The sequence below is a fragment of the Gekko japonicus genome, unplaced genomic scaffold (assembly GCF_001447785.1).
Source record: "Gekko japonicus isolate JY-2015 unplaced genomic scaffold, Gekko_japonicus_V1.1 scaffold220, whole genome shotgun sequence".
Taxonomy (NCBI): Eukaryota; Metazoa; Chordata; class Lepidosauria; order Squamata; family Gekkonidae; genus Gekko; species Gekko japonicus.
Genome location: NW_015165836.1, coordinates 177,777 through 202,976, shown reverse-complemented (window position 1 = coordinate 202,976; position 25,200 = coordinate 177,777). Strand labels below are relative to the sequence as shown.

General features: G+C 48.9%; 1 protein-coding gene across 1 annotated transcript in view; it reads right to left on the bottom strand.

Moving 5' to 3' along the window:
* Positions 1-21,336, bottom strand: part of GABRD (gamma-aminobutyric acid (GABA) A receptor, delta) — a 22,730-nt gene extending 1,394 nt beyond the window's left edge. The window contains exons 1-7 of the mRNA XM_015410930.1: positions 21,228-21,336; positions 19,299-19,366; positions 13,003-13,223; positions 11,831-11,913; positions 7,402-7,539; positions 2,832-2,987; positions 1,269-1,480 (exon numbers count right to left, since the gene is read on the bottom strand). Of these exons, the coding sequence (XP_015266416.1) occupies positions 1,269-1,480; positions 2,832-2,987; positions 7,402-7,539; positions 11,831-11,913; positions 13,003-13,223; positions 19,299-19,366; positions 21,228-21,336 (987 nt within the window). The remainder of the gene's footprint in view (positions 1-1,268; positions 1,481-2,831; positions 2,988-7,401; positions 7,540-11,830; positions 11,914-13,002; positions 13,224-19,298; positions 19,367-21,227) is intronic.
* Between the last annotated feature and the right edge of the window lie 3,864 nt (positions 21,337-25,200).

Here is a 25,200-nt window from a genome sequence, read left to right as displayed (position 1 = left end):
TACTTGTGAACCGCAATGAACTTGTAACGGCCTGGACAGTGTCATTTGGCCTTTGGGGTGGCTTGAATCTTGTGCGGAGTCCATCCCAAGGGTGCCCACTGTGACACAGTTTGAGAATGCAGGGGGGGGGCAGAGTGCCAAGCAGATGGAGGGGAAGGGCAAGCAGGCAAGGGGAAGGGCAACAGGCTGGTGGCAGTTGGCCCCCTCAGGAGTCCTGGGCTTTGGCAGCGGCCCCACCTCTGGGGATGCTGAAGGCAATGTTCCCTCTAGGCTGAATTAGTGTGAGCCAGCTCACAGTTTTTTAGCCTCCGGCTCACACATTTTTGTCTCAGCTCGGGAAGGGCTCCAGAGCGGACTCATTTATGCAGTCGCCAAATGGCTCGCTCAGAACTTTAATGCCGGTGGCTCACAAAGTAGAATTTTTGCTCATGAGACTCCACAGCTTAGAGGGAGTATTGGCTGAAAACAGTCCTGACCTCGAGGTTTCCGTTCAACACTTGGAGCGCAAGTGTGGTGTAGTGGTCAACAGCAATGGGCTCTAATCTGGAGAGCCGGGTTCGATTCCCCATTCCTCCACATGAAGTCAACTGGGTGACTTTGGGCTCTCACCGAGCTCTTTCGGCCCAAAAATAAGCCTAGCTCACTGCTTTAGTCATGCATAACACTAAAAGGGCTAGAGAACTTAAGGCTGCCAGACAATCTTTGGATCTCCAGGCTATACTACAGACAATGCCATATGATGGTTTTATTTATTTTACTTGGTGACCTCAGTGTTTCACTCCAACACTTGGGTGGCTTGGAGCCGAGGTAAGAACATAAGAGGAGCCCTGCTTGATCAAACCAGTGGTCCATCTAGTCCAGCGTCCTGTCTCACACAATAGCCAACAAGTTCCTCTGGAGGTCCAACAACAGGGCAGAGAGGCCGAGGCCTTCCCCGATGTTGCCTCCTGGCTCTGGGATTCAGAGGCCTAATGCCTCTGAATGTGGAGGTTCCCCTCAGTCACCATGCCTGGTAGCCACTGATAGACTTATCCTTCATGAATCAGTCCCTTTTAAAGCTGTTTATTCCTGTGGCCATCACTACATCCTCTGGCAGCGAAGTCCACATTTTAATCACTCTCTGCATAAAGTAGTATTTCCTGAGCCTACTGCCCATCAGCTTCACTGGGTGCCTTCGAATTCCAGTAATTTGGGAGAGGGAGAAAAAGTTCTTTGACAACTCTCTGGCCCATACAACATCTCGAACCCAAAAGGGGTCCCCTGCTGACCTCTCCAGCTTGCCGGCTGCTCCTCAATTTGTCTTTCTGCTTCTTCATGTAGTCAGCGTTGAAGTGGGCAAATGCGTATTCGACCAGTGCAGCAAAGACAAACACGTAGCAAATCCAGAAGTAGACATCGAGGGCCTTGATGGCCGAAGCCCGCGGCAGAGAAGAACGGGCGCTCACCATCAGGGTCGTCATGGTGAGGACAGTGGTTATACCTGGAAGTAAGCCAGGGATTTTAAGAATTCCCTCCCGAATACCACACTTAAGGCTGCCCTAACCTTTCGAGCAGCTCACATCCCACATTGTAGCATCACATTGTCATCTGCCGTTCCCAACGTCAATTGCATCCAGTTTAATCACGCCACACTTACGTGCACTGTTTGGTTAGGCAGCTGCTTTCTTCATTCAGTGCTTTGTTTTAAAAGTGAAGGGTCCACACGGACGCTCTTGTCCACACCTTTCTCAGCCATCCCCTTATAGTCACCCCCACCCCTGCCTACAACACAGGAGGTAGGAGCTCTATTGCTACAGGGACATTTGCAGCCACCAATTTTATTTTATTTTTTAAGATGGCAAAAAAGCCCTCCAGTGGTGTGGAAAGTGGCGGGGGGGCGGGGACAGCAGAAAAATGGTGCCATTGTGGGCAGGATATTCTAAAACTCAAAACTTCCTGTCCACACAACATACAATCCCAGTTGGGCTGAGATCTGTGTCGTCTTGTCCACTGCGTGGCTTTTTATTTGAAGCTCTCATTTTGCCCTGACCACTGCTACAGAGACCCTTTAGGTATGGTGCCCTCCTCGAAACATCAGGTGAAAATACTCTGCCTTGCTCACCCAGGTCCTAGATTCCTGCATTGGACAGGGGGTTGGACTAGATGGTCTGTATGACCCCTTCCAACTCTATGATTCTATGATTCCTCATTCCTTGCCAATTCAAATGGGGTTGACCCGGTCTCCCAGCCAATTGCCCATGATGCAACAGAGGGGAACATGTATGGGGTAGCGGTTAGAGTGTCAGACTAGGATCTAAGAGACCCAGGTTCGAATCCCCACTCTGCCATGGAATCTTGCTGGGCGCCTTCGGCCAGTCACACGCTCTCTGCCTAGCCTACCTCACAGGGTTGTTGTGAGGGTAAAATGGAGGAGAGGAGAATGACATAAAGCCACTTCGGGCTGCCACTAAGGAAAAAAGTGGGGTACAAATAAAGTAAGTAAAATAAAATAAATAATGGAAATTTATACTGCAGAACACCTGATGCTGGAAGCCAGAGCAAAAATCACCTCCGCGAATCACAACAAAGGCTCTAGCTCCTGGTTGAGAAATACCTGGATATCTGGGGGAGGCGGAGCCTGAGGAGGGCGGGGTTTGGGAAGGGGAGGGACTTCAACGGGGTATGATGCCATAGAGTCCACCTTCCAAGGCAGCCCTTTTCTCCAGGGGAACTGCTCTCTATAGCCTGGAGTTCAGTTGTAATCCCAGGAGACCTCCAGCCACCACCTGGAGGATGGCAACCTCGGTTCTAGCCTCGCAAGGCTCCCAAGAGAACACGGGATCTCGTTTTACCTAATGAGACTCGGGCAGGCACAGCTGATTGGCTGATCCAGAAAGAAACCCAAGACATGGCAACCAAGAGGATGGAAGGCACATAGGATTGGATGATGTAAACACCCCGATTCCGCCGCAGGTGGAAGTGGAGGCTCAGGCGGGGAAACTGACCTGCTGAAGGAAAGGGGGGGGGGAAGGGGAGAGGGGGAAAAAAAGATGCAGGCATCTTGAGAGAGATTTCAAAGTCACCAGAACCAATCGATACAACTGAAAAAAACTAAGTGAGCATACATTAGATGCCTTAGATCAGGGGTGTCAAACATACGGCCCACGGGCCAGAACCAGCCCATCCAGGGCTCCTATCCGGCCCACGAGGAACTGATTACCTTTACTGCTGGATGACAGAGACTTGTCCATTATGTCCCTGTATACTGTCCCAGTGCTAATGAGTAATGGGCGGTGGAAGTGGGAGGGTGGGTATCAGGGAGAGACTTTAAGGAAACACTGCATTTTATTTATTTTATTTTTATTTTATTCGACTAATATCCCGCCCTCCCTCCACGTGGCAGGCTCAGGGCGGGTTACATCAGATTTAATAAAATACAATATATACAATTAATACAATTAAAACAGTAATAAAATCTCAGTACGAGTATTAATATTCTAAGCGTGTTTGTATTTTGAGTAAAAAATGATGTCGTTTAATTGGGTTTCCCTGTATCCTTTATAAAGTTTATATCTCCCGTACCTGGCATTACATTTTATGGCACACACGGCTTAGCCCGACAAAGTGACATTTACGTCAGATCCGGCCCTCGTAGCAAATGAGTTCGACACCTCTGCCTTAAGACAGTCCATGGGTCTGTATAGTTCAGAGCTGTCTACTTTGACTGGAGGCAGCTTTCCAGAGTCTCGGGTAGAGGAAAAGACTGTGTCCTTGGGACCCTTTAATAGAGCATGTTCCCCAACCTTTCTGAACCTGGGGGCACCGTTGGAATCCTGACACGGGGTGCAGGGTGCAACCACAAGATGGCCGCCATGGGACATAAAGTCCCGCCCACACACACACAGAGGAAGCCCGATACAGGGGACAACAGGAGTAATTTTATTTATTTATTTATTTATTATATTTATATCCTGCCTTTCCCGTGGACGGGCTCAAGGCGGCTCACATTAGCAGCACAGTATGGCTGGTTAAATAAAACATTTAAAACAATTAAAACAATCATACAAAAACATTTAAAATGCTCGCAACAATTATCCATCAGTAAATTTAGGTGATGTACTAAAGATGACATACTAAATCCTGACTTAGTGGTCTTCCACGGCATGTTGGTCTGATCCAGGGGTCATTTCCTGCAGGAGCGCACAGGAGCGGAGCTCCGGCAGTAAAGAGCCCAGGGGGTGGGCACATGCAACAAGCCCCACCCCCTGTCCCTAGTAGCCCTCAGTCAGAGCAAGAAGCAGCCAGGTAAGTTGCAGAGCCCCCCCCCCCAGCTCCCCGGTCCAAAACAGTCCAGTGGCACCTTTAAGACCAAGTTTTATTCAGGTACAAGCTCTCCCTCCTCTGCGAGGACAGATCCTGCACTTCTTTTTCTACAAAATGACCCCTGGTCCATACAGGGCCAGTCCACTGACCACAGATATTGGTGTTATAATAGTTGATGGTAGTGATGGGCGGCTCCTAGTTGAAGGCCTGGTGGAAGAGCTCCGTTTTACAGACCCTGCAGAACTATGCAAGGTCCTGCAGGGCCCTGATCTCCTCCGGGAGCTCATTCCACCAGTGAGGAGCCACCACATTTTAAAGATATATACTTGGGTAGAGGAGTGTGAGAGAGAGCTGAACCAACACTGGCGGCCGCCACCAGCAAAACTACATTATTTTAATCTGCACAGCCAATCAGATCTCTGGTGGCCAATCAGAAACCATACTGCAGGGGTCCCCAACACGGTGCCTATGGACACCAAGGTACCCACTGACATCTTTCCCATCACCCACCAAGTGATTTTAGGGAGTGGGGGGGCAGGTGGGCGTCTTCCCCAGCCAGAGTTTTGATTGGCCACTGGATATCTAATCGGCAGTGCAGATTAAAATACCATTGTTCCAGCAGCAATTGACACTGTAGTGTTGGTTTTATTCTCACTCGTACTTCTTCCCGGTCTGTTTTTTTAAAAAGTTACTCCTCTTGCCTCCTGTACTTGGGCTTCCTCTGTGTGTGCGGCTATGTGCCTGCAGTGGCCCACCACCTGGTGTCAGCTGCCTTTATACTGAATCAGACCATCGGTCTATCAAGGTCAGTATTGTCTACTCAGACTGGCAGTGGCTCTCCAGGGTCTTGGGCAGAGGTCTTTCACCTCTGGTCCTTTTTTAACTGGAGATGCCAGGGATTGAACCGGGGACCTTCTGCATGTCAAGCAGAGGCTCTACCACTGAACCATGGCCTTCCCCCGATACATACCAGGAGCCTCAAAACATGGAGGTCATTTTGTAGAAAAAGAGGTGCAGGAGCTCATTAGCATAACTCATTAGCGTAACTTATTTGCATATGCCACACCCCCTGACATCACCGGAAGTGTGTCAGAAGGCAACACCCACCGCTCAGGCTCTACTGGACTGTTTTGGATTGCTAGCTATGAGGGGGGGGGAACGTGCAGATCTGTCCTCGCAGAGGAGGGAGAGCTTGTACCTGAATAAAACTTGGTCTTAAAGGTGCCACTGGACTGTTTTGGACCGGGGGGGGGCAGGGGGAGCTCTGCAACTTACCTGGCTGCTTCTTGCTCTGACTGAGGGCTGCTGGGAGCAGGGGTGGGGCTTGTTGCATGTGCCCACCCCCTGGGCTCTCTACTGCCGGAGCTCCACTCCTGTGTGCTCCTGTAGGAAATGACCCCTGTATATGTGTGTGTGTGTGTGTGTGTGTATATATATATATATATATATATAGGACTTGGATATTTTTCAGAGAGGTGGCTTGATTACCCTGCCTCTGCGTCCCAGCCCTGGTATTCCTTGGAGGTCGCCCTTCCAAGTACTTGCCAGAGTTGGCCCTGCTCAGCTTCCGAGATCTGACGGTATCAGGCTTGCCTGGGCTATCCAGGTCAGGGTGCCCAGGGCCTCTCTTGAGACGCCTTGGCCGTGGGACAGAGATATAAACACAGGCTCGATTCCAAAGATGCTCACAAGCTCAAAAAGTCTGGGGACCCCTGAACCAAAGAGCTGGCATCCATTTATAGAATGGATGCCTCGATCAGAATACACGGAGGGACAATTTGAGGAAATATGTTGCTGTAACAACAGTTTGTAATGGTCACTGATGCGACGCTTTTAGATTTTGTAGACGTGCGATTATTATTAGACGTATGACGTTCCACACTTCTTGGGCTGGGGAGATGCCACAATTATCTCAAGCCAACAGCTGCATGAAGCCCTTCATTGAAGACTCTGGCACTGCGTACATTGTATTATACTGGAAAAGCTGTCCGAGCTTTAAGTAATTATTGTCAAGCAGAAGCTATCGCTGAGTTGCTTGGATATTGTATTTTAAACTCTCGGAGTGATAAAGCTAAAAACAAGGGGGGTGGGAATCATATGGTAAAGAGTCACACAGTATATTGTGAATTTTTCTAAAATTACCCAAGCTATTCATACAAACATGACATCACCCATCTCTTCAACATAAGCTAAAGTCTTCTGAAACGACTGCGTATTAATTTGTATTCAGTACTCGCGAACACTCGTCTACATGGACTTTTACGTTGGCCGAATGTTCTTCCATCATCTTGTAGTGGCTTTGGTGGGTGGGGGGGGGGGGGGGGGGTTAGTGATCATTAGCTCTCTTAAACTCTTTGATATTTGAATGCTTTCCCCCCAGAATTAAATCTGATCTTTTCCAGGAAATGATGCTTGTAGGCAAAAAGCCTTGCTAGATCAGACCAGAAGTCCCATCTAGACCAGCATCGTGGTTCCAAGCAGAACCAAGCCTGGTGTCTTGGGGGGCCATCTGCCAGCAGTGGGCCTGGTCCAGTGGGAGGTGGGTCCTCCCAGGATCCCATAGCCTTGGCAGCAGCCTGGTGCTACCTACCCGATGCCAGCCCTCCATTAAAAGCAACAGCCCTCCTCTACTGTATGACCTCCAGCAACCAGTATTCAGAGGTACACTGCCTCTGGACATAGAGGATCCATGCAGCCATCGTATCTAACAACCATCGATGGATAGCCCAGGCTAGCCCGATCTCGTCAGATCTCGGAAGCTAAGCAGGGTTGGCTTTGGCTAGTATTGGGAAGGGCGACCTCCAAGGAATACCAGGGTCGTGACATAGAGGCAGTGAATGGCAAACCACCTCTGAAACGTTTCTTGCCTAAAAAACAAGTCTAGCTCACCGCCTAGTGTTGCATAATGGTAAAACAAGCTAGAACTTTCGGCTGCCAGACAGTCTTAGGATCTCCTGGCTATACTACACACAAGGCCATACAATAATTATTAATTATTACCATCGATGGAACTTTCCTCTATGTATCTGTCTCATAACCTCTCCTCAAAGACCTATCCTTATGCAGCACTTGTAAAAGGCTCCTGACTGCTTTCTTTACCAGACTTGAAGTTCATGATTTCCCTCGTGAACCGGTAACTGGTGATTGTGAACTGAGCGAGCTCCAGCTTATCCAGCCCGTGGATCTGGTCCTGGTTTTCCGACCAATGGTAGACGATGTCCTCCGAGGAGTAGCCATCTGCCAAAAGAAACGGAATAAATGCGGGGATTTGGGGAGAGGGAAGAGATTGACAGCTAACGTTCTCTCATGCGCATGAGCCTCTTTGTCGAGAAAGCCCAACAGTTTGCAAAGTTTGGGAGGCAACATGGGGTGGGGAAGAGTTACAGAATCATAGAGTCGGAAGGGACCTCCAGGGTCATTTAGTCCAACCCACTGCACCGTGCAGGAAATTCACAAATACCTCCCCCCCCTGCACCCCCAGTGACTCCTGCTCCATGCCCAGAAGATGACAATAAACCTCCAGGATTCCCAGCCAAACTGGCCTGGAGAAAGATTGCTTCCTGAACCCAAAGTGGCGATCAGCATTCCCCTGGGCGTGTAAGAAAAGGCCACAAGAACTAAGCACGGAGGCAACCCTTCCTGCCCTCCCTTCTTGAGATCTGCCTAAGTTCACAGAATCAGCATTGCTGTCAAATGGCCATCTAGCCTCTGCTTGAGCCCACCACCTCCCGAGGAAGCCTGTTCCACTGAGGAACTGCTCTCACTGTCAGGAAGTTCTTCCTCATATTTAGCCGAAAACAATTTTGATTTTATTGCAACTCAGTTCTGGTCCAACCTTCTGGGGCAACAGAAAACAACTCCGCACCATCCTCTATACGACAGCCCTTCAAGTTCTTGAAGATGGTTATCATTATCACCTCTCAGTCGTCTCCTCTCCAGGCTAAACGTACCCAGCTCCTTCAACCTCTCCTCATAGGACTTGGTCTCCAGACCCCTCACCATCTCTGTTACCCTCCTCTGGACACGTTCCAGCTTGTCTAGATCCTTCTTAAACCGTGGTGCCCAAAACTGAACGCAATACTCTAGATGAGGTCTAACCAGAGCAGAGGCAAGTGATACCATCACTTTGCATGATCTGGACAACTATACCTCTCTTGATACAGCCCCAAACTGCATTTCCCTTCTGCAGTGTTGTGATGCTCAGCCAGTTCTCCCTCCCTTCTTATCGCTAAAATACCCATCAGGGTTATCGGTTCAATGTCTCGTGTTGGTTTGATGCCGGGACAAGGGGCTCACCCTGTCCACCCTCTTTCCAACACTTCTAGGCATCCCTGAGGACTAGAAGTTTGCTTCAAAAACTAACAGGAAGCTAAATTCCACACCCAGAGCCACATTCTGGGTTTTTTCCTGCAACACTGCAGAATACTCGCATAAGCAATAAGCTCACTCATTGGTCTATTTTCTGTAACAAAAAGGAACAATTTCCTTTGCCTTTAAAAAAGAGAGAGAAAAGGTTAATGTATTAGCAGAGAGGCTTTATGTCGACTAATGTTTACTGCCCTGAAAGAACAACCCGCAAATTAAATTTAAGAACCCGGTCCTTGGCAGAAATCTTGCCAGCCGAATAAATGGCGATCTCATTGTTAGCTGCTGTGGCATTTGGGGATGGCGTTAGTTAAAAAAGCACACACACAGCAGATTGCTTGTATTTGAAAGGATAAAAATGCATTGTGCTTAATTGCCTAGGAAAACAGCCAGGGCTAAAAATGAAACAGGAGGAGGAGGAGGAGGAGGAAGGAGGAGGCGGCAGCGGCGGCAAAACCACTCACCAGGAAGCAAAGAGCTCTGGTGCTTTCTGAGCCCCGCACAGAGACTTGATCCATAGAAACAGAGCTGGAAGGGACCTCAAGGGTCATCTAGTCCAACCCCCCACACAATGCAGGAAATTTACAACTACCCTCCCCCACACACACATACCCAGTGACCCCTGCTCTATGCCCAGAAGTTGACAAAAAGCCTCCAGGATCCCCAACCAAACTGACCTGGAAAAAAAAATTGCTGCCTGATCCCCAAAGTAACAATATGGGTGTGTAAGAAAGGGCCATGAGATGTAAGCACTGAGGCAACCCTTCCTGCCCTCCCTCTCATGATCTGCCTAAGTTCACAGAATCAGCATTGCTGTCAAATGGCCATCTAGCCTCTGCTTGAGCCCACCACCTCCCGAGGAAGCCTGTTCCACTGAGGAACTGCTCTCACTGTCAGGAAGTTCTTCCTCATATTTAGCCGAAAACAATTTTGATTTTATTGCAACTCAGTTCTGGTCCAACCTTCTGGGGCAACAGAAAACAACTCCGCACCATCCTCTATACGACAGCCCTTCAAGTTCTTGAAGATGGTTATCATTATCACCTCTCAGTCGTCTCCTCTCCAGGCTAAACGTACCCAGCTCCTTCAACCTCTCCTCATAGGACTTGGTCTCCAGACCCCTCACCATCTCTGTTACCCTCCTCTGGACACGTTCCAGCTTGTCTAGATCCTTCTTAAACCGTGGTGCCGAGGAGCAAGAAGCAGCCAGGTAAGTTGCAGAGGCCCCCCCCCGGCCCGCCTTCAGGTACAAGCTCTCCCTCCTCTGTGAGGGCAGATCTGTGCGTGTCCCCCCCATAGCTAGCAATCCAAAACAGTCCAGTGGCACCTTGAAGACCAAGTTTTATTCAGGTACAAGCTCTCCTTCCTCTGCAAGGACAGATCTGCACATTCCCCCCACCCAACAGCTAACAATTCAAAACAGTCCGGCCTTATGACACACTTCCGGTGATGTCAGGGGGTGTGGCATATGCTAATGAGTTATGCTAATGAGTTCCCCTAGCTCTTTTTCTACGAAACGACCCTGGCCTGAGAGACATCTGTTTAGCCTCAACCAGCGTTTTCTTTGCCCTGGCCCCAGCCTGGTGAAACATGCTCCCCCGCATGAGATCAGGGCCCTGCAGGACCTTCTTCCGTTCCATGGGACCTGTAAAGTGCAGCTCTTCCACCAGGCCTTTGATCGAGGCAGTGGGCATCCAGTAAAAATAACTCGACCTCCCCCGTTGAAGACACCATCTCTACGCGGCCTGGATTCGATCAACCCAGAGTCTAGCGACACCAGTATTAAGAACATAAGAACATAAGAGACGCCAATGTTGGATCAGGCCAAAGGCCCATCCAGTCCAACACTCTGTGTCACACAGTGGCCAGAAATACCAGTGCCATCAGGAGGTCCAGCAGTGGGGCCAGGACATTAGAAGCCCTCCCACTGTTGACCCCCCCCAAGCACCAAGAAGACAGAGCATCACTTGCCCCAGAGCCCCTATCTATAACTTGTGGCTAATAGCCACTGATGGACCTCTGCTCCATATGCTTATCTAATTCCCTTTTGAAGCCGTCCATGCTTGTAGCCGCCACCACTTCCTGTGGCAGTGAATTCCAAGTGTTAATCACTCTTTGGGTGAAGAAGTACTTCCTCTTATCCGTTCTAACCCGACCGCTCTGCAGTTTCATGGAGTGCCCACGAGTTCTTGTATTGTGAGAAAGGGAGAAAAGTACCTCTTTCTCTACCTGCTCTTTCCCATGCATAATCTTATAAACCTCGATCATGTCACCCCTCAGTCGTCTTTTCTCCAAGCTAAAGAGCCCTAAGCGCTTTAACCTTTCCTCATAGGGAAAGTGTTCCAACCCTTTTATCATTCGAGTTGCCCTTTTCTGCACTTTTTCCAAAGCTATAATATCCTTTTTAAGGTGTGGTGACCAGAACTGCACACAGTATTCCAAATGAGGTCTCACCATTGATTTATATAGGGGCATTATGATATTGGCTGATCTGTTTTCAATACCCTTCCTAATAATCCCCAGCATAGCATTGGCCTTCTTTATTGCAGTCACACACTGTCTCGACATTTTCAGTGAGTTATCCACTACAACTCCAAGATCTCTCTCTTGATCAGTCTCTGCCAGTTCAGACCCCATCAATGTGTATTTATATTTAGGATTTTTGGCTCCAATGTGCATCACCTTGCACTTGGCCACATTGAACCCCATTTGCCATGTTGGTGTAAGCTGTCTTTAAATGCTCTTTTCATGTTTTAATCGATCACTTATTATTACGTTCCGTGTTGCCGAATGGCCAGCTATTGCGCGACTCGTCCTGAGCCCGTTCACAGAGAGGGTGGGATACAGATTTGAAAAATAAATAAATAAATAATGCCATAGACTCCACCCTCCAAAGCAGCCATCTGTCCCAGGGGAACTGGTCTTGGCCATCTGGACATCAACTGTAATTGCAGGAGACCTCCAGGTACCTCATGGAGGTTGGCAACCCTACTTAGTATGAACACATGCAATGGCTAGCCAGGTATTTGATACTCTGCACGCCCTGGTTGTTTGTTTCCTTGCTCGTTCTCAACAGGAGTGCGCCCCCAGGACCCGACCACCGTGGCTAAAGGTAAATCTTCAACCCGCCCCTCATTCATAAACATCTCAGGGTTCAACTCACAGCTTTCTAAGTCCAGCATGCATTCTTGCTCGTCCATGGGGTATTTGGTAAGGTCCATGTCGCAGGCCACTGTTGACGTAATCCTACCCAGAAAGAAGACACACAAAAAACCCCTCTGTGAATTGCAGTCACACCTTGACATTTCATACACATTTAAGGAAATACACAGTTTGTTTCAAAGTCCTGGTTTTGAACAAGAATCTCTCAGGGATCACCTTTTCTCATGCAAGCTTTCCCGCCTATTCAGATTGTTTTGAAGGGGCTTGCTCCAGTTTTATTTATTTCTTTATTTATACTTTCAATTTGTACCCCGCTCACTCCCGAAGGGCTCTGAGCAGCTTACACGGTGCATGGTACAGAGATCTATGCAGAAACCCTAACTATGGCCACAGTACATCTGGGGTGGGGGGAACCCTACCAGGTACCCTCCCGGCTCCGATCGTTCGTTTATCCGGCGAGTGGGCGACTTCTTCCAGTTCTCTCCGGTGCGGCTTCCGTGGCCTCCGCAGCTCTTTCGGCTCTCTGGCGACTTCTCTCGGGGGCTGCTGGTTATGGGCCCTGGTGCGCAGCCGCAGTGGGCATCACAACGTCCTTACGGCTCCGGACGTCCTCCTGATGGCCACGTCATCAGCTGCTGAGCCAACCGCCTCCTTGGGATGTCGCTGCCTCTCTTCATCTCCTTCGTGCGGACCGCCGCCGCGTTGCCGCCGCTTCTCGATTCCTCACTCGGCTGGAGCCCAATTTCGAGGGAGGGGTACCCCCCAGTCCTCCTACGGACAGGTACCCATTTACCTAATTGCCCCGAGGGGCTTTCGGACTGCTGGGTTGGCAGGAGCTGGGGCAAGGGTCGGGAGCTCACCCTGACCACGGTGGTATTCGAACCGCTGTTACAGCGGTTCGAGATGACTATTTCTACAGGCATTTAACTGCCTCTGCCACCGCCACCGCAGTTGCCCCAACCTTGTGGACAGGGCCTTGTCAGTTGTGGCACCCCGGCTACCAAATACTATTCTTGTGCATGTGCCAACCCTGTTAGAACTCCTGGAAACGGCTGAGGATTCTTCCTGCAGATGTTCGCTCATTCGGAGCTGAGCCAGCCAGGGAAGATCACCTGCAACCTTATGGTTGCCAGCTACTGCCGCGAATATTCCACTATGAAGTTTTCATTTTACCTGATGCTGTATAAAATGACCCCATCCGGCTGCAACCGAATAAGCTTGTTCTCCACAGTGACGTCGTGAAACCAGGCGGACTTGGCATTGACGATGAACGTGTCAGGGACCCACAACTTGTCCACAAAGCGGCTGTCCAAGCCCAGGGTTTCATTAGTGTGATTGTACGACAGCCGGTCGTCTCGCCAGCTTTGATGCAAGAAGACAGTCATTGTATATTCCTAAGGATGAGAATCACCAGGGCAGGTTTAGAACTTAACACTGTAACCGAGAGGGTGAGAACCATGCAAAGTTGTTTCAAAACAGAATCCTTCTGGATCTCATATGATATAACAGTGACATTGCATCTCAAATGACCTCTTTTCAGAGCAAAGGTGTCAGAAGGAAACATCCAGGGGTCATTTCCTGCAGGAGCGCACAAGAGCAGAGCTCCGGCAGTAAAGAGTCCAGGGGGCGGGCACATGCAACAAGCCCCACCCCCTGCTCCCAGCAGCCCTCAGAGCAGGAAGCAGCCAGGTAGGTTGCAGAACCCCCCCCCGGCCCCCCGAGTCCAAAACAGTCCAGTGGCACTTTTAAGACCAAGTTTTATTCAGGTACAAGCTCTCCCTCCTCTACGAGGACAGATCTGCACGTTCCCCCCCCTCCCAATAGCTAGCAATCCAAAACAGTCCAGTGGAGCCTGAGTGGTGGGTGTTGCCTTCTGACACACTTCCGGTGATGTCAGGGGGTGTGGCATATGCAAATAAGTTATGCTAATGGGTTATGCTAATGAGCTCCTGCACCTCTTTTCCTACGAAATGACCCCTGGAAACATCATACATCTAGAACTCCCATCTAGATAGGATTTCACATTTCTCTTAAAAAAATAATAATAATTGAAAAATCCACCATACCCATACAATAATACCCTACCAAACTAAACCAAAGAACATTATGAATACACACTATACGCACAACATCCTCACTGTTTGACTCCAAGTCCCACATCCCAGTTTTGCTGCTTCTACTGTATGAATCGAACCCACGATACTTTATTGTTGTATCACTTGACATTTTCTTGAACTGCATTTTTCTCATAAAACATGCATATTCTCAATGTGATCTGTGAATCAACGCATAAGCATTGTACGGGAGACACATAAATGTTGCCCATTGTATGTATGCACCCAGTCTTTTTTAAGATGTCCATGATACCTACGCAGGACTGATGAATCTGCAAATCCAACAGTGAAAACAGAGAGCAGAAACCACTGGGGGGAAAATCCACACAAATATAACAAGAAGCAAAACAGGGAACTTTGGGCATTCCCCATGGAGAGGCAAATGCAGGACTTGGAACTACACGTCTCAAAGCAAGAGGCAGCCCCCCTGCCTGTATTCTTTCAAGCACTTTCTAACTGACTCCTTGGACCTGTATCTCCATCTCAGGATGGCTCCCAGAAATCCATCCCAAGAGCATCTTACAGGGTCCAGGTAAAATATCAGTAACCTTGAATGTTTGATAGCCACTTCCTATCTAAAGGAACGGTGTTTATTATCCAAGCAACGGTAAATCCCCTAGACATTTAAGATCCAAGAACATCAAATATCTGGCTGGGTCAGTTGGGTTGCCAAATGGGGCCGGGGAATCCCCTGCTTCGGAGGCCCGATTTCCGCCACGGCGGAATCAGCCCCCGGGGGGAACCCCGCCCCCGAAGCTGCGTCACCAGAGGTGACGCAGCCACATTGCTGACGTTGGGGGCGTGGCTGAGCTCGTCGGGGGGAAACCATATGGTTTTCCCCCCGACGAGCTCGGCCACGCCCCAATGTCAGCAATGTCGCACGTCACTTCTGGTGACGTGCGCACGCGCTCCAACGGACCTCCCGGACGCCGGCAAGGCTCCCCCGCTCCGAGGGGTGAGTCGACTTGGCAACCCTAGGGTCAGACCAAGGTCCATCTAGTTCAGCATTCTTCTGCCAATGGTGACAGCTCCAAGAAGCCTGGGAAGCAGGGCATGTTCTGTGTCCCCAGGATCTAGTCAGGGAGAGCAGATCGCACCCCTTGCTCTTGCTCATAGCATGCATGCGCGAACTGCCATAGCACATGTCCGCTAAGAGAGAAGAACGTAAGAACTGCCCTGCTGTTTTTGAACACTAGATGATCGATCTAATCCAGCATTTTAGTCTCTGGAAGCAAACCAAGAGTGGTAGCCATTCCTCTGTTCGCCACACCACATGTAATACTCTATGAGAGGGGTCTTCAGTGCTCTATGTCAGGGACCCCCAGTTCCTGGCACCCACCAAGCATTTTTAGAAAGTAGGTGAGCTTTTGTCCAGCAGGGCTTCTTCTTCTTCTTCTGCATGCCTGCTTTTCACACAGCTTTATGGGAGGCACAGTCTATCCCTCCCTCCCACACCAATGAATCACTGCACACAAACACTACAACCCTGGGGGAGAATCAGTTTCACTTACTGTGCTGATGCAAAAGTGGTTTACATGGGATAAGGAAATGAAACTGCAGCACTGCAACTACTGCACAGCTGCTTGACAGTTCTTTCAGCTGGAAGGCCACTGCCACTGTCACAGGAGGTGGTGGCGGCTACAAGCCCTGCCCCTACTGATGCCGCCTGGTCCAGCAGGGCTTCTGATTGGCCACTGGAGACTTGATTGGCGGCACAGATTTTTCAAAACGTTGTTTCGGCAGCAGCGGCCACCACAGCACAACGATCTTCACTGTGTGACTGAAGGGAAGCTGCGGCAGCCATATTGCGGCAGCCATTTTGTGGTTTTGCCCACCACCCTGCGTCAGAATTCCAAAGGTGCCCCATGGGCTGAAAAAAGGTCGGGGGCCCGTGTTCTAAGATACATTCTCTCTATACATGGGTGTTCCATTTGGCTGTCACGCCCGCCAGCCAACGACCTGACCTACATCTGTAGTTACAAGTTCTACAAGTGCAGAACACTGTAAACGAGCCAGCCGCGCGTCTGGCGTCTCCGTCTCACGGGAGCCTCACGCTGAATCCTAAGAGTGAGAATCAGGTTAGCATCTATCCAGAACAGGTTTTATAATTAGAGAGAGAGTTTGTGGCAGGGTGGTTCCCCCCCCCTTTAAATTGGGTCGGGGCAGTGTTCAATCTAAGCTGAGTTAGTGTGAGCTAGCTCACCGTTTTTTAGCCTCCAGCTCACACATTTTTGCCCTAGCTCAGGAAGGAGGGCTCCAAAGCAGACTAATTGATGCAGCAGCCAAATTGTTCGCTCGCAGCTTTAATGCCAGTAGCTCGCAAAGTAGAATTTTTGCTCACAGGACTCCACAGCTTAGAGGGAACATTGGTCAGGGGGACATCATCGCAAAGCAGAGGACAGAAAGGAGTCAGTGCGGCAGAATCCAGAGATTGCCTTTTACAGGAACGCGCTTCTGAAGCCAGATATGGGCAACGGAACGGCCTCCCCTCACCCACTTGCCCAGTGCAAAGTTGTCTTGGCGTCTGGCATCAAGGGAAAACTTACTTGTTTTCCCCATGCATTTTATTAACAGTAGCTGTCTCCTGCACATAGACCTGTTGTCTGTACATACCTGCAGGGGTCATTTCCTGCGGGAGCGCACAGGAGCGGAGCTCCGGCAGTAAGGAGCCCAGGGGGCGGGCACATGCAACAAGCCCCGCCCCCTGCTCCCAGCAGCCCTCAGTCAGGCCACGAGGAGCAAGAAGCAGCCAGGTAAGTTGCAGAGGCCCCCTCCCCCGGCCCGCCTTCAGGTACAAGCTCTCCCTCCTCTGTGAGGGCAGATCTGCGCATCCCCCCCCATAGCTAGCAATCCAAAACAGTCCAGTGAAGCCTGAGCGGTGGGTGTTGCCTTCTGACACACGTCCGGTGATGTCAGGGGGTGTGGCATATGCAAATGAGTTATGCTAATAAGGTATGCTAATGAGCTCCTGTACCTCTTTTTCTACGAAATGACCCCTGCATACCTGGAAATAAAAAACAAGAATCTGAGAATTCCTTACATATCGGTTCCAGTGCTCCCTCTAAGCTGGGGGGGTCTTGTGAGCAAAAATTCTACTTTGTGAGCTCCTGGCATTTAGGTTGTGAGCGAGCCATTTGGCTGCTGCGTAGATTTGTTTGTTCCAGAGCCATCCTTCCTGAGCCAGGACAAAAATGTGTGAGTCGGAGACCAAAAAACTGTGAGCTAGCTCACACTAACTCAGCTTAGAGGGAACTCTGATGGGTTCCACTTCAGAAGCAAAACAAAGTAATTTGGAATCCTAAAAGCCGGAGAGAAACTAACACCAATACGTGCCTTCTGGCTTAATCAGAAAGATACATTGTGAAGTGAGTTTCAGAGGGTAGCTGTGTTGGTCGGTGGTAGAACAGCCAGATTCGAGGCCGGTAGCACCTTAGGGACCAACTAGTTTTGGAGTATGAACTCTGGAGAATCAAAATTCCCTTCATCAGATAGTCGGTATCTGACAAAGAGAGCTTCTACCTCAAAAATCTAGCAGGTCTCTAAGGTGCTCTTGGACTCAAATCCGGCTGTTCTATTGCAGACCAAGATAGCTACCCTCTCAAACTATCATCAACAATGTTCCTTCTAAGCTGTGGAGTCTTGTGAGCAAAAATTCTACTTTGTGAGCTCTTGGCATTCAAATTGTGAGCGAGCAATTTGGCTACTGCGGAAATTAATTTGCTCTGGAGCCATGCTTCCTGAGCTAAGATAAAAATGTGTGAGCCGGAGGCTAAAAAACTGTGAGCTAGCTCACACTAACTCAGCTTAGAGGGAACACTGATCATTACCTGTTTTCATGAACAGCTGGATTGGAGTCCAGTAGAGAGACCAGCAAGATTTTGGGGGTATAAGCTTTCAAGAATCAAAGCTCCAGCCCTGACCTGGATAGCTCAGGCAGGCCCAGTCTCGCCAGGTCTCAGAAGCTAAGTGGGGTCGACTCTGGCAAATATTTGGATGGGAGACCTCCTTGGAATACCAGCACTCAGGAGACGGGGGCAGGCTTTACCCAGCCACCTCTCTGAATATCCTCCAGGCCCCCAGTAGGGGTCAGTCACCAGAGGTCGCCATGACTTCCAAGTGCACACACACACATATTTTTAAAAAAAAGAATCAAAGCTCTAACAGCTATGAAGCAAATCATCCTTTAAAACCGCACTCCACTGGAACCTGGGGAAGCCCATTCGGCTTGTTCACTACCATACCAGGTTCCTTCACTTCACATGAAAACCAGCTTTCCGACAGAAAAATGTTTGACATTACATTGCAGATGGTTTCCCTCTACGAGTAACTTACCATGTTCACTTCGGAGATGTGGTCGATGCTGGTGACCTCGATAGCCATAGCAACGTTAACAGGCGGGCCTGAGAAAGAGATGAAAGGGGAAACTTACCGCAAGTTGTAGTCGCTCTTGCATTTCCACAGCTTGGTGTAAACATTAGGGCAGCTACCCGATTCAAGTACAACGGTCTATCAATCAATTTAATCTGCATTCATGTTCATACAAATAAAACAAGCAGGGAGGTTTAAGGGAAAAGAAGACCCGTTGTTTCTAAGGTAGGCACTGGTGTCACAAGAGACACTGTCTTTTAGGAAAAGGCATTCCCTGCATAATAGAAAACTAGCAATTGAGGGGGGAAAGGTTCATGCCTAGCCTTCTCCCTGAACTCTAGTTTTCTATACAAGGGGAAGTCTTTGCATGGAGGAACATTCAGTCACATGGGCCTCCACCTGCAATCTTGCAGTGGTACAAAAGAGACATGGGTCTACCATGAAGATAGATTCAGGTCAGTAGCCGTGTTGGTCTGAAGCAACAGAATAAAATTTGAGTCCAGTGGCACCTTTAAGACAACAAAGTTTACTTCTTGGTATAAGCTTTCATGTGCATGCATACATCTTCATGCACACGAAAACTTACACCCAGAATTCAACTTTGTTGGTCTTAAAGGTGTCACTGGACTCAAACTTTGTTCTACGGGTCTACCGCCGATGTTACAACCATGTTTTACTCACTAGTAACACCCCTCGATGACCACCACTGTACCAATTTCTGAACAAACTGAAAACTGATATTTGAAGAATTCAAAGTTCAGTGAGAACAGAGTCCGTGTGCCTTATGCTGAATCAGACCCTTGGTCCATCAAAGTCAGTATTGTCTACTCGGACCGGCAGCGGCTCTCCAGGGTCTCAGGCTGAGGTCTTTCCCATCACCTACTGAGTAATCAGTATTGTCTACTCGGACCGGCAGCGGCTCTCCAGGGTCGACAGAAAAATGTTTGACATTACATTGCAGATGGTTTCCCTCTACGAGTAACTTACCATGTTCACTTCGGAGATGTGGTCGATGCTGGTGACCTCGATAGCCATAGCAACGTTAACAGGCGGGCCTGAGAAAGAGATGAAAGGGGAAACTTACCGCAAGTTGTAGCCACTCTTGCATTTCCACAGCTTGGTGTAAACATTAGGGCAGCTACCCGATTCAAGTACAACGGTCTATCAATCAATTTAATCTGCATTCATGTTCATACAAATAAAACAAGCAGGGAGGTTTAAGGGAAAAGAAGACCCGTTGTTTCTAAGGTAGGCACTGGTGTCACAAGAGACACTGTCTTTTAGGAAAAGGCATTCCCTGCATAATAGAAAACTAGCAATTGAGGGGGGAAAGGTTCATGCCTAGCTAGCCTTCTCCCTGAACTCTAGTTTTCTACACAAGGGGAAGTCTTTGCATGGAAGAACATTCAATCACATGGGCCTCCACCTGCAAATCTTGCAGTGGTACAAAAGAGACATGGGTCTACCATGAAGATAGATTCAGGTCAGTAGCCGTGTTGGTCTGAAGCAGCAGAATACAATTTGAGTCCAGGGGCACCTTTAAGACCAACAAAGTTTAATTCTTGGTATAAGCTTTCATGTGCAGGCACACATCTTCATGCACACGAAAACGTATACCCAGAATTCAACGTTGTTGGTCTTAAAGGTGCCACTGGACTCAAACTTTGTTCTACGGGTCTACCGCTGATGCTACAAGCATATCGATAGATTCAGGTCAGTAGCCGTGTTGGTCTGAAGCAACAGAATAAAATTTGAGTCCAGTGGCACCTTTAAGACAACAAAGTTTACTTCTTGGTATAAGCTTTCATGTGCATGCATACATCTTCATGCACACGAAAACTTACACCCAGAATTCAACTTTGTTGGTCTTAAAGGTGTCACTGGACTCAAACTTTGTTCTACGGGTCTACCGCCGATGTTACAACCATGTTTTACTCACTAGTAACACCCCTCGATGACCACCACTGTACCAATTTCTGAACAAACTGAAAACTGATATTTGAAGAATTCAAAGTTCAGTGAGAACAGAGTCCGTGTGCCTTATGCTGAATCAGACCCTTGGTCCATCAAAGTCAGTATTGTCTACTCGGACCGGCAGCGGCTCTCCAGGGTCTCAGGCTGAGGTCTTTCCCATCACCTACTGAGTAATCAGTATTGTCTACTCGGACCGGCAGCGGCTCTCCAGGGTCTCAGGCTGAGGTCTTTCCCATCACCTACTGAGTAATCAGTATTGTCTACTCGGACTGGCAGCGGCTCTCCAGGGTCTCAGGCTGAGGTCTTTCCCATCACCTACTGAGTAATCAGTATTGTCTACTCGGACTGGCAGCAGCTCTCCAGCGTCTCAGGCTCAGGTTTCTGATTGTGATACGACCTGAGCTCGTTTGCGGGGAGGGCAGAATATAAATGTGAATAAATAAATAAACATTTCCCATCACCTACTGAGCAATCAGTACTGTCTACTCAGACTGTCAGCAGCTCTCTAAGTTTGCAGGTTGAGGTCTTTCACGTCACCTCCTACCTGACCCTCTCAACTGGAAATGTTGGGGATTGAACCTGGGACCTTCTGCATAAGTGGTTAGAATGCTCTGTCTCGTGGCTCTATATCTGTGGATCAGAACCCAGGCCGTGGTCACATGCATTAACCTGGCAGACATCAACCCAGGATGGCCTAATTCATTGTTGATCTTTTGTTATGCTTTCTATTGTGTTATTCAAACTTGTTTAAAAGCGTGTGTTTTGTAGGCTTCTTTGGGTCCCCATCAGGAAGAAAAGCAGGAGAAAAATATACTACTAATAATAAAATGAATACATTATGTTTCAATTTCCACCTTTTATACATGGCTGTCATATCAACGTTTGTATTTAGGGCTAATATCGTTGTGTGTTTGCTGTTTGGCAGACACAAGAGATCCTTACCTCCGATCCCAGGCCTGAAGTTCCGCGCGTAGCCTTTCATTAAGTCATCCAGATTGGGCAACCAAGATATTTCTGTGTTCGAGCCAATGTAATCTCCAACGTCATTCATGGCTCTGTATTTAAAAAAGGGAGAGACGAGGCGGTGTCTCGTGGAGCAGAAGCACGGCAGAAAATAGCTTTAATATATCCAGCAAAGATGGTTAAGAATGTAAGAAGAGCCCTGCTGGATCAGACCAGTGGTCTACCTAGTCCAGCATCCTGTCTCACACAGTGGCCAACCAGTTCCTCTGGAGGGCCAACAACAGGGCACAGAGGCCAAGGCCTTCATTAGAACATCAGAAGAGCCCTGCTGGATCAGACCAGTGGTCCGTCTAGTCCAGCCTCTTATCTCACACAGTCGCCAACCAGTTCCTCTGGAGGGCCAACAACAGGGCAGAGAGGCCTTCCCCTGATGCTGTCTCCTGGCTCTGGGATTCAGAGAATTGTAGGTTCCCTTTAGTCACCATGGCTAGTGGCCACTGATAGATTTATCCTCCGTAAATACTTATCCTTCATAGTCATTTGGTGTAGTAAAGGTTAGGAGTGCGGACTCTAATCTGGGAGAACTGGGTTTGATTCCTCACTCCTCCAGATGCAGCTGCTGATGTGACCCTGTGTCAGTCACAAGTTCTCTCAGAGCTCTTCTCTCAGGAGCTGGTCTCTCACCTACCTCACAGGGTGTCTGTTGTGAGGAGAGGAACTGAAGGAGACTGTAAACCGCTCTGAGACTCCGAGTGAAGGGTGGGGTATAAATCCAACTCTCCTCTTCTTCTTCTTCTCTCCTCATTGGGGACTCAGAGCAGCTTACATCTTTCTCCTTTCCTTCATTTCATCCTCACAACAACCCTGCAAGGTAGGTTAGGCTGAGATAACGTGACTGGCCCAAAGTCACCCAGCAAGCTTCCATGGTACGAGCGGGGATTAGAACCAGGGTTTTTCAGATACTAGTCCGACACTCTTAACTACTACACCACACTGGCTCTGTAGTGTTTTTTACCGTTAACCCACATGAGCTTTGCTGGAATTAACCCCAAGGACCAATTTCATTACTTGAGGAGAACGAATTTAGGGGCAGCCAAAGAAGCAGCCTTGATGGCTCATACATCTGGCCTTGGGCACAGGTGTAAAGGTCTCCATATGTTGAGCAGGCTCAGACTTTTAGAATTTATTTTATTTATTTTATTTGGCACCACCAGTTGTTGTTGTTGTTTCTCAGTCGCACACAGGGGTCATTTCCTGCGGGAGCGCACAGGAGCGGAGCTCCGGCAGTAAGGAGCCCAGGGGGCAGGCACATGCAACAAGCCCCGCCCCCTGCTCCCAGCAGCCCTCAGTCGGGCCACGAGGAGCAAGAAGCAGCCAGGTAAGTTGCAGAGCCTCCTCCCCCGGCCTGCCTTCAGGTACAAGCTCTCCCTCCTCTGTGAGGGCAGATCTGCGCGTCCCCCCCCCCAATAGCTAGCAATCCAAAACAGTCCAGTGGAGCCTGAGCGGTGGGTGTTGCCTTCCGACACACTTCCGGTGATGTCAGGGTGAGTGGCATATGCAAATAAGTTATACTAATGAGTTATGCAACTCACCATCGAGATGAATTTTTCTGCGCCTGCACTTTGTATTTATGTATTAATGTTTTATGGTATGCTGTATACTGTGTATTTTAATGTAATTTATGTTTTTAGTGGAAGCCGCCCTGAGCCCGCTTGCGGGGAGGGCGGGGTATAAGTTTGAAGAAATAAATAAATAAATAAATAAATAATGCTAATGAGCTCCTGCACCTCTTTTTCTACGAAATGACCCCTGGTCGCACCGTAGTGTCCGACTCTTCGCGACCCCATGGACCACATCACGCCAGGCCCTCCCGTCTTCCGTCGTCCTCCGGAGTTTGCTCAACTTCATGCTCGCTGCATCGATAACACCGCCAGGGGGAAACTCTAAATCATTCTCACTGGGAATGGTCTTTTCAAAAGCTCCACCTACCCTGCAATGATCCTAATTTGGATTGTCCTGGAGAGGCCCATGTTAACTTCTGGGGTGAGATTATGTATCCAGACACAAATGAAGACATGAAGCTGCCTTATTGGTGTAGTGGTTAAGTGTGCGGACTCTAATCTGGGAGAACCGGGTTTGATTCCCCCAGGGTCTCAGGCTGAGGTCCCTCATATTACCTATTAAGTGATCCGCTTTAACTGGAGATGCTAGGGAATGAACCTGGGACTATCTGCGTGCCAAGCAGATGCTCTGCCACTGAGCCACAGCCGCTCCCCAAAAGGAAAGAGGGGAGGCAAGTGTGGCCATAACACAGGAAGCTGTCTTCTATCTTCTTCTTCTTCTTCTTATACTGAATCAGACCCTTGGTCCCTCAAATTCAGTATTGCCTGCTCAGACTGGCAGCCGCTCTCCAGGGTCTCAGGCTGAGGTCCCTCGTATTACCTATTAAGTGATCCGCTTTAACTGGAGATGCTAGGGAATGAACCTGGGACTATCTGCGTGCCAAGCAGATGCTCTGCCACTGAGCCACAGCCCCTCCCCAAAAGGAAGGAGGGGAGACAAGTGTGGCCATAACACAGGAAGCTGTCGTCTGATGAATTCAGACCATCAGTCCATCAAGGTCAATACTGTCTACTCCGACTGGCAGCAGCTCTCCAGGGTCCCGGGTACAGATCGTTCACATCACCCCACCACCTGACCCTTTGAGCAGGAGACGTTGGGGATTCAACCTGGGACCTTCTGCATGCCAAGCAGAGGCTCTAACACTGAGCCACAGCCCCTCCCAATGTCCAGTCAAGAGTTTGGCTCATCTGTAGGCTGGTTCATTCTTCGCATAATTTACCCTGGAATCACCATGAATCATTCACTTCATTTCAACAGAGAATCCAGACAACATGATCAGTAATTCAGGGCATCCCAATGCTTTACACACTGTCCTCCCGCCTATTTTCTGATCTGATTTGTGGTGATTTTTTTTCCAATCGCAACTGTAGTCCTAAACTGTCCTGGGTATACATTCAACTATTTCACAGCCAGAGAGATTTGTTCCCTGTCAACAGGTGCAACAACTGAACAAGCAACTATCACACAGGTTCTTGAGACACACTGTGATCTGCCTAAGTGATAACCATGAAAAACTACTTTAGATGTTTGATGCCTCCAATTTGAACTAGAACAACAGTATATTTATCTTTAGGAACTTCCAGAGGAGGTGCTATAACAACTGCCTAATGCTGTGGACCAGTAATGATTTGAATCAACGACTCCCGACTCGCAGCTCATCCAAACGCCAAGTCATTTACACAACAAGAGCTTTGAACTGTGATGCTCCTCTTGAAAGAGTTCTTTCATGCAGACTGTAACCTTGTCTCACCTTAGCCATTGAGCTGGGCTTAAGCTACGGCTCAGACACAGTCATATTAAAAGGAGGGGGGGTGGCTACTGAAGTATTAAAAACCATTAGATTTATACTTCTCATTGTGGAAAAATGTAATTGAAAACCCATCCACTTGGAACTACACCCACAGTATTAATTCAACTCCGTTTACTCAAAAGATAGGATCCAAGATACGATTCCATTATTAAGCGTATATCCAGCTTCTGGGGGAACAGTCACACAGCCAAAAGTCACCCTGCTTTAAGGAGTGGATCGCAAGATGTGAAGGACTGCCATTCAGGAACATAAGAAGAGCCCTGCTGGATCATACCAGTGGTCCATCTAGTCCAGCGTCCTGTCTCACACAGTGGCCAACCCGTTCCTCTGGAGGGCCAGCAACAGGGCAGAGAGGCCAAGGCCTTCCCCTGATAAGAACATCAGAAGAGCCCTGCTGGATCAGACCTATAGTCCATCTAGTCCAGCATCCTGACTCACACAGTGGCCAACCTGTTCCTCTGGCCAGTAACAGGGCCTAGAGGCGGAGGCCTTCCCTTGATGTTAACTCCTGCCTCTGGG